The sequence below is a fragment of the Mus pahari genome, chromosome 6 (assembly GCF_900095145.1).
Source record: "Mus pahari chromosome 6, PAHARI_EIJ_v1.1, whole genome shotgun sequence".
In the NCBI taxonomy this organism is placed as follows: domain Eukaryota; kingdom Metazoa; phylum Chordata; class Mammalia; order Rodentia; family Muridae; genus Mus; species Mus pahari.
In genome coordinates, this window is record NC_034595.1 from 1,096,266 (window position 1) to 1,111,365 (window position 15,100).

The 15,100-nt window shown below is 48.3% G+C and overlaps 2 protein-coding genes and 1 non-coding gene across 3 annotated transcripts in view; all 3 read left to right on the forward strand.

The window, feature by feature from the left end:
• Anp32b (acidic nuclear phosphoprotein 32 family member B) overlaps positions 1-4,909 on the forward strand; it is a 40,324-nt gene extending 35,415 nt beyond the window's left edge. The window contains exon 8 of the mRNA XM_029539790.1: positions 4,649-4,909. Within this exon, the coding sequence (XP_029395650.1) occupies positions 4,649-4,909 (261 nt within the window). The remainder of the gene's footprint in view (positions 1-4,648) is intronic.
• The window catches only part of Nans (N-acetylneuraminate synthase), a 14,732-nt gene continuing 4,446 nt past the window's right edge, over positions 4,815-15,100 (forward strand). The window contains exons 1-2 of the mRNA XM_021200109.1: positions 4,815-5,047; positions 8,877-9,092. Coding sequence (XP_021055768.1) covers positions 4,916-5,047; positions 8,877-9,092 — 348 coding nt within the window. The 5' untranslated portion in view covers positions 4,815-4,915. The remainder of the gene's footprint in view (positions 5,048-8,876; positions 9,093-15,100) is intronic.
• On the forward strand, positions 11,380-11,510 carry LOC115064295. Its single transcript, XR_003844137.1, has one exon. It is a non-coding gene; the product is annotated as a small nucleolar RNA SNORA36 family (small nucleolar RNA).

Sequence of the window (15,100 nt, forward strand, 5' to 3'; positions counted from 1 at the left end):
ACACCCCCCTCCTCTCTCTCTCTCTCTCTCTCTCTCTCTCTCTCTCTCTCTCTCTGTGTGTGTGTGTGTGTGTGTGTGTGTGTGTGTGTGTGTGTATGTATGTATGTATGTATGTGTTCTACTACATTTCATTAGAATTGCTTGCAGGAGAATTTATTTACTGAGAGTTTATTTACTTGAGCAAATAGTGTATTCTCTCACCCTCTATTTAAACCCTGACCCTCATGTTATCTCCTGATGTATGTGTCACTAGGCTTCTTCATTTGTCCCTGGAAAAATCTTTCTCTGCATTTCCCTATTGTCAATTATTTATTATTATTATTTGCTTTATGTGTATGGCTGTTTTGGTTTCATATATGTCTGTTCACCTTTTGCATGCCTCTTGCCCGCAGAGCCAGAAGAGAACATCAGATCCCCTAGAGATGGATGGTTGTGAGCCACCATATCAGAATCTACCCCAGGTCCTCTGCAGCTGGTGCTTTTAACCACTGAGCCATCTCTGGGGCTCCTCAGCTTCATTTCATTGGAGTATTGGGGAGAGTGGCTGCCAGGGCCAGCCTCATTACATACTGAAATCTTTGGTGGCAGGCTCTCTGCCGTTTGTTGGCTTCTCAAGCAGACGAAGTGTGTGTTTTTCATTGCCTTCTGTGTAATTTGCGGTCAGGCACTTATGTGTGAATATAGTTTACTTGCCCTGCAAACGCCTTCCATTTTATTGCAGTTTACAGGAAAGGACCACAGCTCCTTCCTGCCCATTCTGTTCCCTGGCACAGAGCAGCCACTCTGGAACCCTGAGTTTCTGGGTGTAGGTATGACATACCTTCAGGAAACAAAAGCAGGCAAAGTTGTCCGAGGTCAAATGGTACAAGCAGGGGATACCCACAGTTGAGTTTGAGTTCTCGTGTCATCCCAGGGTAGAATGGGGACCTGTTTGCCCAGAGACAGCTGAGATGCCCGACCAAGCCACAGTAAGCAGAAAGTAGGCATGTGTATGACTGGTAATGATGCTTATATATGGGACTCAGAACACTGGGAGACCACTCTGGCCACTCGTCATCAGGGCAGGTCTTTGGCAGCTTGGGTGGGAACTTCTGAGTGGTTTAAGAACGCGCACTTCTTCTTCAGATGAGCTTGCCAGAAAACTGACTTCAGTAATAGCCACAGCAGTCATAGTCTCCCAAGATGCTGGATGAGGAGAGGAGAGAAAACGGATGTGGTGAACTCATCTTCAGACTTCCAGACATAGCACCAAACTGTCCAGGGTGTGCTCTCAAGTTCTGATATTACAGGCACACGAAGATCCACCCCTCCCTTGACTCCTCCCTAACCCCGGCTCCAGAACACAGTTCTTTTTTTTTTGTTTTGTTTGTTTTTTTTTTTTTGTTTTTTGTTTTTTCGAGACAGGGTTTCTCTGTGTAGCCTTGGCTGTCCTGGAACTCACTTTGTAGACCAGGCTGGCCTCGAACTCAGAAATCCACCTGCCTCTGCCTCCCTAGCGCTAGGATTAAAGGCGTGCACCACCACACCCGGCCAGAACACAGTTCTAAAGCATGGCTCCACACGACATAAAGCAGAGAAGGTACTATGTCTTCTGTGCTCTGCATAGGGCTTTGCCCTGGGTTTGGCGTTCCATATGTGTCCCAGATGATCCCTGACTCCAAGTACCTCAGGATCTCAGGGGGCATCAAAGAGGGACAGCTAATTAAAAGGCAAGGAAGGGTGCAGAGAAGACCGTTCCCTGAGAGAAGGGATTGAGAGGAAGTGACTAATGCCCTGAAGAGCAGGCAGAGATGGTTGGGCTTGGGGTGCTGGGGGAGGGGAGTGTGGGGCGAACCCGACCAGGAAGCAGCCTGGGCTGTGGCCTGGAGGTGACAGAACATGATCCTTAGGGAACTCAAAATAGTTCAGTGTGGCTGGACATGCGAGGCGGGAGCCATCAGCTGGAGGAAGCTTTGCCAAAGCCAAGTTCGAGAGAAACTTGGCATGGTTGGTGTATCCCCGGGGCCTCAGAGGTCTAATGTGGGAAGTGTTAGGGTTCTCCAGTTTCCTCAAGAGCAAGCTCTCGCTTGCCCTTCTAAGCCGGGCACGGGAAAAGGTCCTGTTCTGAGTCTCCCTTTGTTCTGAAAACTCTTCCCACACACTCTCACCCGTTCGGATAGATTAAACATTGATTTATCAGCCAGCCAGAAAAAAGGCCACAGGAAGCACCAGAAACTACCGCGGAGACGCACGGTCACGAGTCGGGTGAACTGCCTCCTGGAGGTGTCCAGTGCTGGCACCCTTGCCCAGCATGGCAGGGTGCTGAGGCTCACCCGCAGAAAAGCAGGGGCGCAGACAAGCAAAACCCGTTACTGCTTACTGTGTGTGTGTGTGGGAATCTTTTAATTTACCCCAAATTTTTATCTAGTAACATTAGCCAAATTAGTTTTGTGGGATATACATACATACATACATACACACACATACATACACACATACATATATACATACATTCATATTATTTTTTGAGACAGGGTCTTATGTAGGGATGTGTTTTCATTATAGGCTTTTCTCCTCTCCTTCCTCCTCTTTATCTTTTTTGTTTTTTCGAGACAGGGTATCTCTGTGTATCCCTGGCTGTCCTGGAACTCACTTTGTAGACCAGGCGGGCCTCAAACTCAATGATCCACCTGACTCTGCCTCCCAAGTGCTGGGATTAAAGGTGTGCAGCACCACCAATCGGCTTCTTCCTTTTTTTGAGGCAAGGTCTCTTTATGTAGCTCTGGCCTGCAACTATGGAGACCAGACTGGCTTAGAACTCACAGGGATCTGTCTGCTTCTGCCTCCTAAATTCTAGGATTAGAGGCATATGCTACCACCTCCAGCTTCATTTTTTTATTTGGTCGCAGATTATGTAACATTACAATGGTTTTTATTTCTCTTTTTCTTCTTTTTTCTTAAATCTCATTCTTTCTTCAGTTAGACACAGTGGTACATGGTAGTAAGCCCGGCACTTAAGGCGGATCCAGGAGCTCACGGCCGTGTTCAGCTGTGTGGCAGTCTGGGCTACAGGAGGCCCTTTCTCGGAGCAAGAACAAACCCACACAATAAAGAAATGCTAGCTAGACTAACTGCTCCCCTGGCTGACGGGGAACTCACCGTGTGAGCACAGTTCCGACGAGTGCTGTGGTTATAGGCCAGAGCCACCATGCCTGGCCGACACTGTTTTCTTTAGTCAAAAGTGACCGAGTTTCTTTAGTGCCATATTTCCTATTCTCAGTGTTCAGTGTGGCTCTGCCAACTAAAGGTTAGGCAGTAGATCTCTGCCAGCTGATGCAGCACACCAATGTCCTGTCCAGTCATGAGTCTAGCCTCTTTCCTTCTTGCTCACTCTGCAGCAACGGGCCTTCCACGTTGACGTGCCCTCTTTGGGACACTCGCCAATTCTCTGTGGGTGTTGTCTGTGATCTGCTTCCTCCGCTCTTCCCACCCCATCCCCATCTGTCTTGCTTTCTCCACCTCCAGTTGGGGTCATCCCCAGTCTTTCTCCCTGGGGATGGCTTCCAGAGTTCCTTCCCTCCCTGTCAGGGTCAGATGTGTTACTTCCTGAATTGTAGGTAGTTTGAACTACACGTTTATTCCAATGTGTTCAAGCCTTGCACTCCTCTACTCTGGCTGTCTTCTGTTCTTCAGTTCTGTGTAGTCAAACTTGGTCTGAAATCCAAGGAGTGTACAGCGGGAGACCTGGGCCAGGAGACCCTCCACGGCCTCAGTCTGAGCCCCGCTCTACAGTTCAGGATGACTTTGGCCAAATTAGTCAAACTCCCTGAGGCTACTGTCTCTCATATAGTAGCACCAGCTATGGTTGTCTAAAATGTACTGCACTGTAGACTGGAGGGATGGCTCAGCGATAAGGCTCATTGGCTGCCCTTTCAGAGGACCTGGGCTCAGTTCCCGGCATCCATTTGGTGGTTTACAATCATCTGTACTCCAATTCCAGGGGATCTGATTCCCTCTTCTTAGCTCTTCAGGTACCAGGCACATATGTGGTGCACAAAGATACACATAGGCAAAACAAACTATATCCATAAAAAAAAATTAAATACCATACCAATTTTTGCAATCCAAGATTTCTATATACTGTCTTACAATTCTATATGATGCTTCTGCTTCAGGGAAGAATGTAAACAATGTTTGAGAAGACCAGAGAGTCATAATTGTCTTAGCATTAGCCATAAATACCATTTTAGTGTGTCTTAAGTCACATCTCACAAGGTTACTAAGATCCGCCGCCCCCCCTGCCCATCCATTTCCTTCACTCTCTAGGAAAGTGAGGTGGCTCCAGAGATGAGGTTATAAATTGATAAGGCAAAACCAGGAGCCACTAGGGTTTCCTGAGGGGTTTAGTATCTGCCCTTTACCTCTAACATGATTTTGCATGAGATTTCTAGAAAACTGCAGGTTGCCACTGGGAAAAGAGAAAAGCAGTTTGCGGTTGCGTGGAAATTCCTGTTAGTCTATTGACAACAGGCATCACTCGGATTCTCGGTGAGCTCTCCTCTCTGTCTTATGCTCGCAAGATTTCCATGTCTTTCTGTTCTGTCTCAGAATCGACAACCATGGAATTCGAACTCTAGAACACCTACTTTCCTGTCTGCTCCATGGGCAGCACTCTCTCCCTAGCCTAGAGCAAATTGTATCTGGAGGCGTAGGCAGAAAGCTCGCTGCTGCCACAGGCTCCACCGCGCTGGAGGGGCGGGGCTTGCTTTTCTCCCCGCTCTCTGCAGAGGAAGGCTCCGATTGGCTGTCGAGCGAGACGGTGTCCGCGGATTGGCTGCGCGGCAGCCGCCGGCTGACGTGGCGGGGCCAAGACCTGCGGGCCTGCGCGGCGAGTGCGGAAACGCCCGGGGCTGTAAGCGGGCGCAGATGAAGCACCATGCCGCTGGAACTGGAGCTGTGTCCGGGGCGCTGGGTGGGTGGGCAGCACCCGTGCTTCATCATCGCGGAGATCGGCCAGAACCACCAAGGAGACATAGATGTGGCCAAGCGCATGATCCGCACTGCCAAGGTGAGAGGCGGGGTCCGTGGAGGTCCGCGGAGAAGTAGCGGAGGAGCCCACGAAGGTTAACGGAGGAGTTTGAGGGGAGCCCGGGCGTGGGGCAGACTCACGGAGGGGCTCGGGAGAGCGCGGCCGCGATTGCCTTCTGGTCCTGTGCTCCGCGTCTCTCTTGCCTCGGCTCCTCTGTCTTCCAGCTGCTCTTGCTCGCCCTCCCTACCGATCTTCTTTCTGGTTAGATCAGCTCCTACCCTTACCTGGCCTGCTCTGTGGCTTCCTACAGAAGACCCAGCCCCTTCCTGCTTGTCATATGCCACCTCGGAGATCCTCCTGTGTGATATTTGTCTACAGTCCTTGGAAGTTGGTGTGGTTTTTCTCAGTCCCAGTGTTTGGATTACCAACCGGTAAAAAGTGCAGATCCGGTTAGGGACTAAGCTGCCTGATTTGAAAACCCTGCTTCATGGAGTTGGGAGGAGCATCCGCGAAGGGAAGGAGTGAAAAGCACAGTAGTTGGTCCAGGGCTCCTTGGGCGACCACTAACTACAACTACTGAGATGCTCGTCGCGCTCACCCACTTCTCTTAGTAAATTTCCACTCGTTCAGTCCGTCCTACAAGGATGACTTCTCCAGCTCCAGCCCGCAGCCCTAGATCTCACAGTGTTTTGTTTCTAGTCCTTTTAAAACAGGGGCTTACTCTAACCTGGGCTAGACTGGGAGTCACCATGTATCCCAGGCTATCCCTCAGATATTCTGCTTCTGGCTTCCAAGTGCTGGGATTAAAAGTGCTAGCCTTCACTCAGAACTTGTCATACTTTCTTTTAAACGTTTATTTGTTTTGAATGAGTCTTTGAAGAGAAACCGTCCTGTTAGTCATTGTGACCCCAACCTTCAGCTTTCATAAAGTCTGCCCTGTGATTTTTTTTTTTTTTTGGTTTGTTATCTTTTTAATTGATCGATTGTTATTATTGTTTTTGGAGACAGAGTCTCACTCTGTAATGTAGATTGACTTGGAATTTACTCTGTAGACCAGGCTAGGCTCTCACACTTGGACCAGTTTTCCTGTCATAGTCTCCCAAGTGTTGAGAGTGTAGGCATGGGTCATTACATTCAGCAATTCCTGGGGCTGGAAAGATGGCTCAGTGGTTAAGAGCATTGGCTTCTTTTCTAAAGGATCCAAGTTCAATTCTCAATACCCACATGGCTGCTCACAGCTATTTCTAACTCCAGTTCTAGGGGGTCTGACACTCTTCTCATTTCTGTTCATACCACAGGCACGCACGCACGTGCGTAAACACACACACACACAAGCACGCGCAATGCAGACAGCGAGTGCCAAGATAGCACTCCACTCTCTAAGTGGAGAAACAAACAAAATGAGGTGGCTTCTGCCATTGTTTCTTTTGTTTGTTTGTTTGTTTTTTGAGACAGGGTTTCTCTGTATAGCCCTGGCTGTCCTGGAACTCACTCTGTAGACCAGTCTGGCCTCGAACTCAGAAATCCGTCTGCCTCTGCCTCCCGATGCCATTGTTTCTTAATGCCCATCACCTAACTTCATATCATCTCAAATTCAATTTTATCTTACCTTTCCTTAGGACTAATTAATTGGTCTTGTGATCACAATACTGTTGAAGCATAAAAGGACTTTAATAACTGCTAACAAAGTTTTAGATTGTCACTCTTGAGATGCAGAGCTAAGTGCTTTTGTGTACTCTCTCTTTTAATTCCTATGGTGCCTGTTGTCAACTTCATTGTTGCCTTTGATCCCAGCACTTGGAAGTAGAGGCAGTCAGATCTCTCTGAGTTCGAGGCCAGCCTGGACTACTTAGCAAGTTCCAGGCTCACCAGGGGCTACATAATGAGACCCCGTTTCAAAATGTATAATTTTTAATCTTCCCTTTAAACACAGGTTTCCTGCTTTTGGACTACAAAGAGGGAAATTCCTGCTTTTGATTCAAAGGGACAGCCTGTTTTTCCAAGGCGTGACCTCCTTGTATGGTGAGGTTGTAAAACCTAGAAATATAAAATCGTGCAAACAGAGTTATAGTTTTTTTCTCATGGGTTCTCTTTAGTTCTGGAGGGCATTGGGGTCAGGGGGCACAGTGGTGGGGCTGGGGCTGTAAGCAAGAGCCTGGCCTAGTGTCAGGACACTCTGAGCTGACGGGTCCTGAGCAGGTGGCTTTTCTAGGCCTCAGGTGTTTTTTTTATTTCACTCTCTTTCTGTGGTGCTTTAGCATTTAAAGCAGGAGAATTTCTTACAGTCCCTGCATTTTGACTTTGCTGCCATTTGTAGTGGGAGTAAAATTAGTTACCTAGAGCCTGCAGGGTAAAAGCTCACTTGCTCACATGATGAATCTGTTGTTTCATTATATTTAGAGTGTACGCATACACATGTGGGTCTCAGGGATTGAATTCAGGTCATCAGGCTCACACAGGATCAGACTACTGCGATCCTTGATGGCTTGCAACCCACTCTGTAGACCAAGCTAGTCTTCAATGCGGTCCTTGATGGCTTGGAACTCACTCTGTAGACCAAGCTGGTCTTCAATTCACAGAGATCCGCCTGCCTCTGCCTCCTAAGTGCCTGGGATTAAAGGCACAGAACACTACCTGGTTTAAAGTGTTTTCCCCCTATGGTTTATTTATTTAAATTATATATATGTTTGTGTGCCAGCAGGTGCTTGGGGAAGGCAAAGATATCGGTCTCCCTGGAGCTGGAGGTTTAGGCAGCTGTGAGCTGCTGGGTGTGGATGCTGGGAGCCAGACTTGGGTCCTCGTAAGAGTAGATTAGATGAGCCATCTTTCTATTCTTTGTTTTTGTATTTTTTGAGACAGGGTCTTACTATGTAGCCATGGCTGGCCTGGACCTCTCTAATGTAGACCAGACTGGCATCACAGAGATCTGCCTGCCTCTGTCTTCCACGTGCTGGGATCAAATGTGTGTACCACCAGAATGGACTTAAAATATACCTTTATGCCAGGTAGTGGTGGTGCATGCCCTTAACCCCCAGCACTTGGGAGGCAGAAGCAGTTGGATCTCTGAGTTCAAGGCCCTGCCTGCTGTACAGAGCAAGTTCTAGGACAGCCAGGGTTACAGAGAGAAACTCTGTCTTGAAATCTGCCTCCCCAAGAAAAAAAGATACCTTTATAATGTATAATACATAAGTTCAATAGTAGGAATTGCTGGCTTAGGTGGCATTGTGCTGTCCAAGGTGTCGCCCCAGCGCCTCAGGTCAGCCGCAGGTCCTGACCTTGCTGTGGTACTCAGATTCAGAATGAAACTGTAAGTTTATTAACTAAGCAAAGGGTAAGTGTAGGTGTTAGGAGTAGCCCAAGTACTTGAGCAGTATGTCTGTGTGTGGAGTGTAGATTCCCTTGGAGTCTCCAGGCCCGGATCTCTTAGTGCTGACGTCACAGGTGGTATTCAGCCATATGACATGGTGTGCATCTGCACACACCTGCAATCCCTGGGACCCACATGGTGGAGGGGGTGCTTTTCTTTTTTCATTTTCTCTTTTGGTTCTTGTGAGACAGTCTGTATGTACAGCCTGGCTGTCCTGGGGCTCAGTTTGTAAGTAGGCTGGCCATGAGCATACACAGACCCACCTGCCTCTGCCTTCTGAGTCTTGTCTTTCTGTCTTTCTGTCTTTTTTTTCTTACATAAGAAATTTTTTTTTTTTGGAACCCTTTTGTACGGCTCATGCCTTTAACCCTAACATTCAGGAAGCAGAGGCAGGAAGATCACTACTGGTCTACATAGCAAGTTCGAGGCCAGCCAAGGCTATTTAGTGAGACATTATCTTACTGTGTACTTATTTTTTAACTTTAATTTCTTTTTTTACAGGAGTGCGGGGCCGACTGCGCTAAGTTTCAGAAGAGCGAATTGGAGTTCAAGTTTAACCGGAAGGCCCTGGAGAGACCATATACTTCGAAGCACTCGTGGGGGAAGACGTACGGGGAGCACAAGCGACATCTGGAATTCAGCCACGACCAGTACAAGGAGCTGCAGAGCTATGCGCAGGAGATCGGCATCTTCTTCACTGCCTCTGGCATGGATGAGGTGAGCCTCGGCGCCCAGCGGCTGCGAGTGGGGCCATGGGGCGCAGGCGGCTCGGACGAGGTGAGCCTCGGCCAGCGGCTGCGAGTGGCGCCATGGGGCGCAGGCGGCTCTTTGTGTATTACCCACTCTCTTTCACCTGTACCATGTCCAAGACCGGAGGCCCAGAGAAGGGGTTCTGAGAGAGGTACCATAGTTTAAAACTAACCTCTGGATCAGAGCAGCCAGGTCCTTCACACGTGGTCTGGGTTGGGAATGTACCCCTTGCCAGCTAGCGCTGACTGGCTCGCTCTGGTGCCGCTGGTGTCACCCACAGGTAAGGGGTTCCGAAGCTGGCTGTGCAGACATCTGAGAAGGATCCAGCTGCTATGGGGCCTCAGGTCCATTTTACAATATAATTTCTTCTTCCATCCCCCCACCCCCACTCTGTGCAGCCCTGGGTGTCTGAGAACGCACTCTGTAGACCAGGCTGGCCTTGATCTCAGCGATCTCCCTGCTTCTACGTCCCAGAGTTCTGGGATTAAAGGGGTGCACCACCACTGCTCCGTGTGACTTCTGTACTTTGATGAGTCTGTGCCCCTTTCTTTGCTGCATGTCAAACACTTCAGTCTTAGAAACGGGACACTGGAATAGAAAGCTTAGAAAGCAGGGACAGGAGGGACCGGCCTGTGGCTCCTATACATTGTCTCTCTGAGGATGTCCTCTCTGAGTCTCACACGCCTCTTACGGCTGGTTCCTCCTGGCTTGTCACGCTTGGTTTGTGTGTTCTTTTTCCAGTCAGTGTTCCAATACAGCTCTACTCCACCTGTGAAGGCTTTGATAGCGATGCAGTGGTTTTTTTTTTTTTTTTGGACACACGGTCTTAGTATGTAGCCTTGGCTGGTCTGGAACTCACGACATAGACCAGGCTGGCCTCATGATCCTGCAACTGCGAACTCCCGGCATGCAGCACACCCACCAGGTTTATTTCAGTTTCGTACACTGTGCTGCCAAGCCAGGGTTGGTGCCTCCGCCCCGCCCCCCCATTGGAACTCTAGCATTTGGAAGGTGGAGGCAGGAGAATGGGTTCAGTCTGACCTCTGCTACACAGTAAGCTTGAGGTCAGCCTGAAATATGCAAGACTGACTCAAAACAGAGCACCCTGTGTCCTCAGAGATGTTTCTAGAAATGGCTCTTAGGGTAGACAGTAGGGACGTGCTTTTACTGCCTTTGGATGAGTTTCTCACGGCTGTAGTCACAGTTTTGAGTGCACGCGCGCGCACACACACATACACACACACACACACACACACACACACACACACACACGCACACACACGCACGCGCGTGCACATATACACCATCTCTGGCTCACTGTGTCTTACCTTGTAAACCTAGCAGAACCCCCCATAGAGATCAAGCTGGCCTGGAATTAATTCACAGAGCCTCCTGCCCCTGCCTTTAGGAGTGCTGGGATTACAGGTGTGCCCTACCATAGCTGGTACATAAAGCACACCTCTGCCTTTGTGATAGTCTCCCAGACTTCCAAATATATTTGTAATTGTAAACATTGTCCCTTGTAAAAATGTGGGAAGCCGCAAATGGTAGCTTGTAGTTGTCATCCAGCATTGGTAAGTTTGGGCAGGGGGATTGCCATGAGTCCAAAACCAGCCTAGACTGTATAATGAGTTTCAGACCACTTAGAGCTACAAAGTGAGAGTTCGTCCCAAAAATAAATAAGTAGGGCCTGAGAGATGCTTATCAGTAATATCAGTTGTCCCCCAAGCCCAATGATCAGAGTTCAGTTCCCAGGTCCTTCCTGGTGAAAGGAGAAAGCAGGTCCTACGAGCTGTCCTTGGACTTCCACGTATCTACACGTGCACCATGGCTCTCATGCCACACTGCTTTAAGTAAACACATATACAAAATTAAAAAATAAACAAGCCAGGTGGTGGCAGCACACGCCTTTAATCCAGCACTTAGGAGGCAGAGGCAGGCGGAATTGAGGCCAGCCTGGTCTACAGAGTGAGTTCTAGGGTGGCCAGGGCTATACAGAGAGACCCTGTCTCAAAAATCGAATCGATAGATGGATGGATGGATGGATGGACAGAAGGATGAGGGGAGGCAGAGAGCTCGGGCTTCGACTAGATCACATTTTTCTCAGTTCAAAGGACTATAATGAGACAACATAGCGTGTGAAGGTCCTCGTCCTGGCACACTGAGGTTCATCCATAGAACTCGAAGGAGCCGCTTTTCTTCTTCCATCATGGCAGAAGAGAGAATAAAAAGCGAACCAAAAAAGTGAAAAGACCTCCAAAGTGTTGAGTTCAGGTCAGGGCAGCTACCCTGTTCTCTTAATTAAACTTTGGGACATTGAAATTGGCTGAGGGAAATTACTGAATAGAGAGTATTACTCTATTCATATACTTCTAGCCTACACAAACAAATAAAATAAAAATTTAAAAAGTAAAAAAAAAAAAAAAAGTGAAAAGACTAATAGTCCCAGCAGTTGGGAGGTGTCGTCTGGCCCGGGCGGCCTACCAGCTGGAAGCAGTGCCACTTCGCGGTACTGAAATGCCCCTCTTCATTTTGAGGCTAGTCTCCTGGCTAGCCTGGGGCAGCGAGGCAGAGATGGGTGGGAGGGCCTTTACAAAAGACTAAGTTGATTTTGCTCGGCCAAGCCAGCACTTCCTGCCAGGCCTCCTTAGAGCTGGCTTGGTTGGGTTCTGTCTGTCCTTCTGTGTCCACCACCTCTGTTTCTAAGGCAGGTGGTTCCCGTACTCACCTTCCTGACTTCCTTATGCCAGCCATCATTTTAATGAGTTCTGCCTCTCTCTGCTGTGCAGGATGTTCTGGGGTGGCTCTGTGTGCTCAGGAGAGGTTAAGGTGTGGCAGGATTTTATGGAGTCTGAAAACATTCGCAGGACGCATGTCGGGAGGGTGTGCAGAGGAGGTGGACTCTAACCGAAGAAAGCTTAGTATTGAGGCTGCAGGCAGAAGCCATGAGCCCGGTGGCCCTGCTGGGTACCTGCTCAGTGACTCTGCTCCTGCCCCTGTGCTCTCTCCTCTCTCCCCAGGGTGCCTGCTGCCTGGTGCCTCTGACAGGGCTGGCCAGTCCTTTTTGGCTCTGTGCTCTGTCAATGTAAAAACTACAGCTCTCATCTTGAAAGGAACAGGAGACAGTTTATTCTGGAGCTATTCTGAGTGACAAGAGCCCTAGAACACAGATTTAGGTTAGCCCAGATTCCGTGTTCCAGTGTAGAAGCAGTGTCACAAGGTTTTTAATCGTTTTACAGAACAAAGGAAGTCATGAATTGAGGCCCCTTTAAAATACATTTGGAAAGTACACCAGAGAGCTAGGTACGTGAGGTGAGGGAGCTGTTCTGTAGGCCCAGGGCTCTGTCTGATGGCATTTAGCTCATGGATTGGCAGAAGCTAGTGTGCGCCACTAAGTTAATAGTGTCTAAGAGGCTTTTATATGTTGCCATGAGATGTTAGTTCAGATACAAAGAGGGCAAGGCATGGCTGTGCCAGAGGCTGAAACTAGCCCAAGATAAAGTCATTGGCTTCTGAACCTACACAATTCCAATCTCCCCATAGAACTGCAGACAGGTCTTCCAGAAGTTGTTTTCTTCTTCCTTTTCATCCTCTTCTTCCCCTTCTTCCTCCTCCTTCTCCTCTTGTTTTTATTCACAGACAGACATACCTGTTTTTTTGTTTTTTTTTTTTTAAAGATTTATTTATTTATTTTATGTGAGTACACTGTCTCTGTCTTCAGACACACCAGAAGAGGGCATTGGATCCCATTATTGATGGTTGTGAGCCACCATGTAGTGATTGGGAATTAAACTCAGGACCTCTGAAGAGTGGTCAGTGCTCTTAACTGCTAAGCCATCTCTCCAGTCCCCAGACATACCTTTTTTTTTCAGGAATTTTTTGTTTGCAGCTCTCCAGTGGTCACTCACCCCTGTGCCCACACCTTATTGTCACCACGGGCTTCTTGTTCCTCTCTGGTGTAATTCCCAGCCGAAGGGGCTTTAGAAAAGCCCCAGTTCCCTAGTGTGGCTGACCATGCCTGTAGCCCCAGCACTCAAAGCAGGGCTATGAGGAAGGCAATTTGAGGCTAGCCTGGCCTACGTATGCTGGTGGTGTTTGAAGAAAGAGAAGCCCTAACCTTCCTCTTTCTGTAACTCCTTTTAGGACTACAACTTCTCTCAGTATACACACAGAAGAAAGGTTCTGTGAGCGCATACTGCCTGTTCTTATTTTATTTATGTATTTATTTTTGAGGCAGGGTCTCTGTGCAGCACTGGGTGTTGTGGAACTCACTGTGGTCAGGCTAGCCTCACACTCCAGAGATCTACCTGCCTCTGCCTTTGGAGTGCTGGGTCAAAGGCATGCTCACTGCTCTTAATAAAGTTTAAATAGTTCTGAGTCAGTCAGCCAGGCATGATTGGTACATGTCTGCAATCTCCCTTGGAGACTGAGGCAGGAGAATCAAGAATTGGAGGCCAGTGTAGGCTACTGTGTAGTGTAGCAAGTTTCAGGCCAATGTAGAAATAAGAGCCTGTCTCAGAAAGCAAAGAATAGCAATCCTAAGTCAAATCAGGTTGATAGACCTGGCTTTAAGACCAGAGAGGTTTATGTCCTAAGGAGCAATGAGCTGGTCAAAGCTCCCTTAGCACTAGTCTCCTGGGGGTGGTCTGTTCCATGCACTGAACCCAGCCGGCGCCTGAGGAGCTAGTTATTGATTGAATTACTTTGAGGCAAACTGAAAAGAGGAGGTGTTAGGGCTGTATGGCTTGTGCCAGGGGAGGGATCTCATAGCAGCAGGTCAGGTCAGAGGAAGCCAGCTGGTCCTGACCTGAAGGGTGATGAACCAAAGGGGCAGTTCTCAAAACGGCCACTAGATGACGATGGTTCCCCAGGGGGGATTGCAAAATGAGGTACACTCCTTCCTCCTAGTAGTTTTAAAAAATAATAACTAGAAGATGATAGAATTCCACTTCATATTTCACAGTCCCTGTAGGTAAATCTTTGGGATTTTTTTCTGCACTAGGCATCCTTACCTACGCTTGCTTAGTCTCTCTCCTGAGCCCATACTTGGTCTGCTAGAGGTTCTAAACCTGCCAGGAAGGTGGATGGAGGTCTGTGACCGTGGGCTAGTTTAAAAATGTCTTTTTTCATTTTTCAAGTTTTTTTTAAAACATAATTTACTTTTATTTATGGGTATGGATGTTTTGCCTACAAATATGTCTGTGTACCATTTGAATGCCTGGTACCCTGGAAGGCCAGAAGAGGGAAGGAATCGGGTCTCCTAGAATTGGAGTTACAGATGGTTGTGAGCCTCCATGTGCATGCTGGGAATCAAACCTGGGTCCTCGGGAAGAGCAGCCAGTGTTCTTAACCCCTGAGCAATTAATTCTCCAGCCCTTGTTTTCTTCCTTCCTTCCTTCCTTCCTTCCTTTCTTCCTTCCTTCCTTCCTTCCTTCCTTCCTTCCTTCCTTCCTTCCTTCCTTCCTTCCTTTCTTTTTTTCTTTTTTCTTTTTGAGACAGGGTTTCTCTGTGTAGCCCTGGCTGTCCTGGAACTCAGTTTGTAGACCAGGCTGGCCTCGAACTCAGAAATCTGCTTGCCTCTGCCTCCTGAGTACTGGGATTAAAGGCGTGCGCCACCACGTTCGGCCCTTGTTTTCTTTTTTGAGACAAGTTCTTATTATGTCATCCTTGCTGACCCGGAACTTGCTGTGTAAGACCAGGCTGGCTTTGAACTCATAGAGAACTCACCCTTACTAGCTCTTGCAATTTAACAGAGTAACAGGATAGGACATTTTACTTTTGGGTGGTGTGTGTGCGTGTGTGTGTGCGCGCGCGTGTGTGTGTGTGTGTTGCTAGGGAATAAAACCCAGGGCCTCATACAGAGAAGTACTTGTCCATCTCCTCCAGTCCCTAGATTATCCTGGGACCATTTGCTGACAGCTCTCAGCCTCCTGAGGCTTCTGGCTGCATCCTGCATTACAGGGTTCATTGAGTCT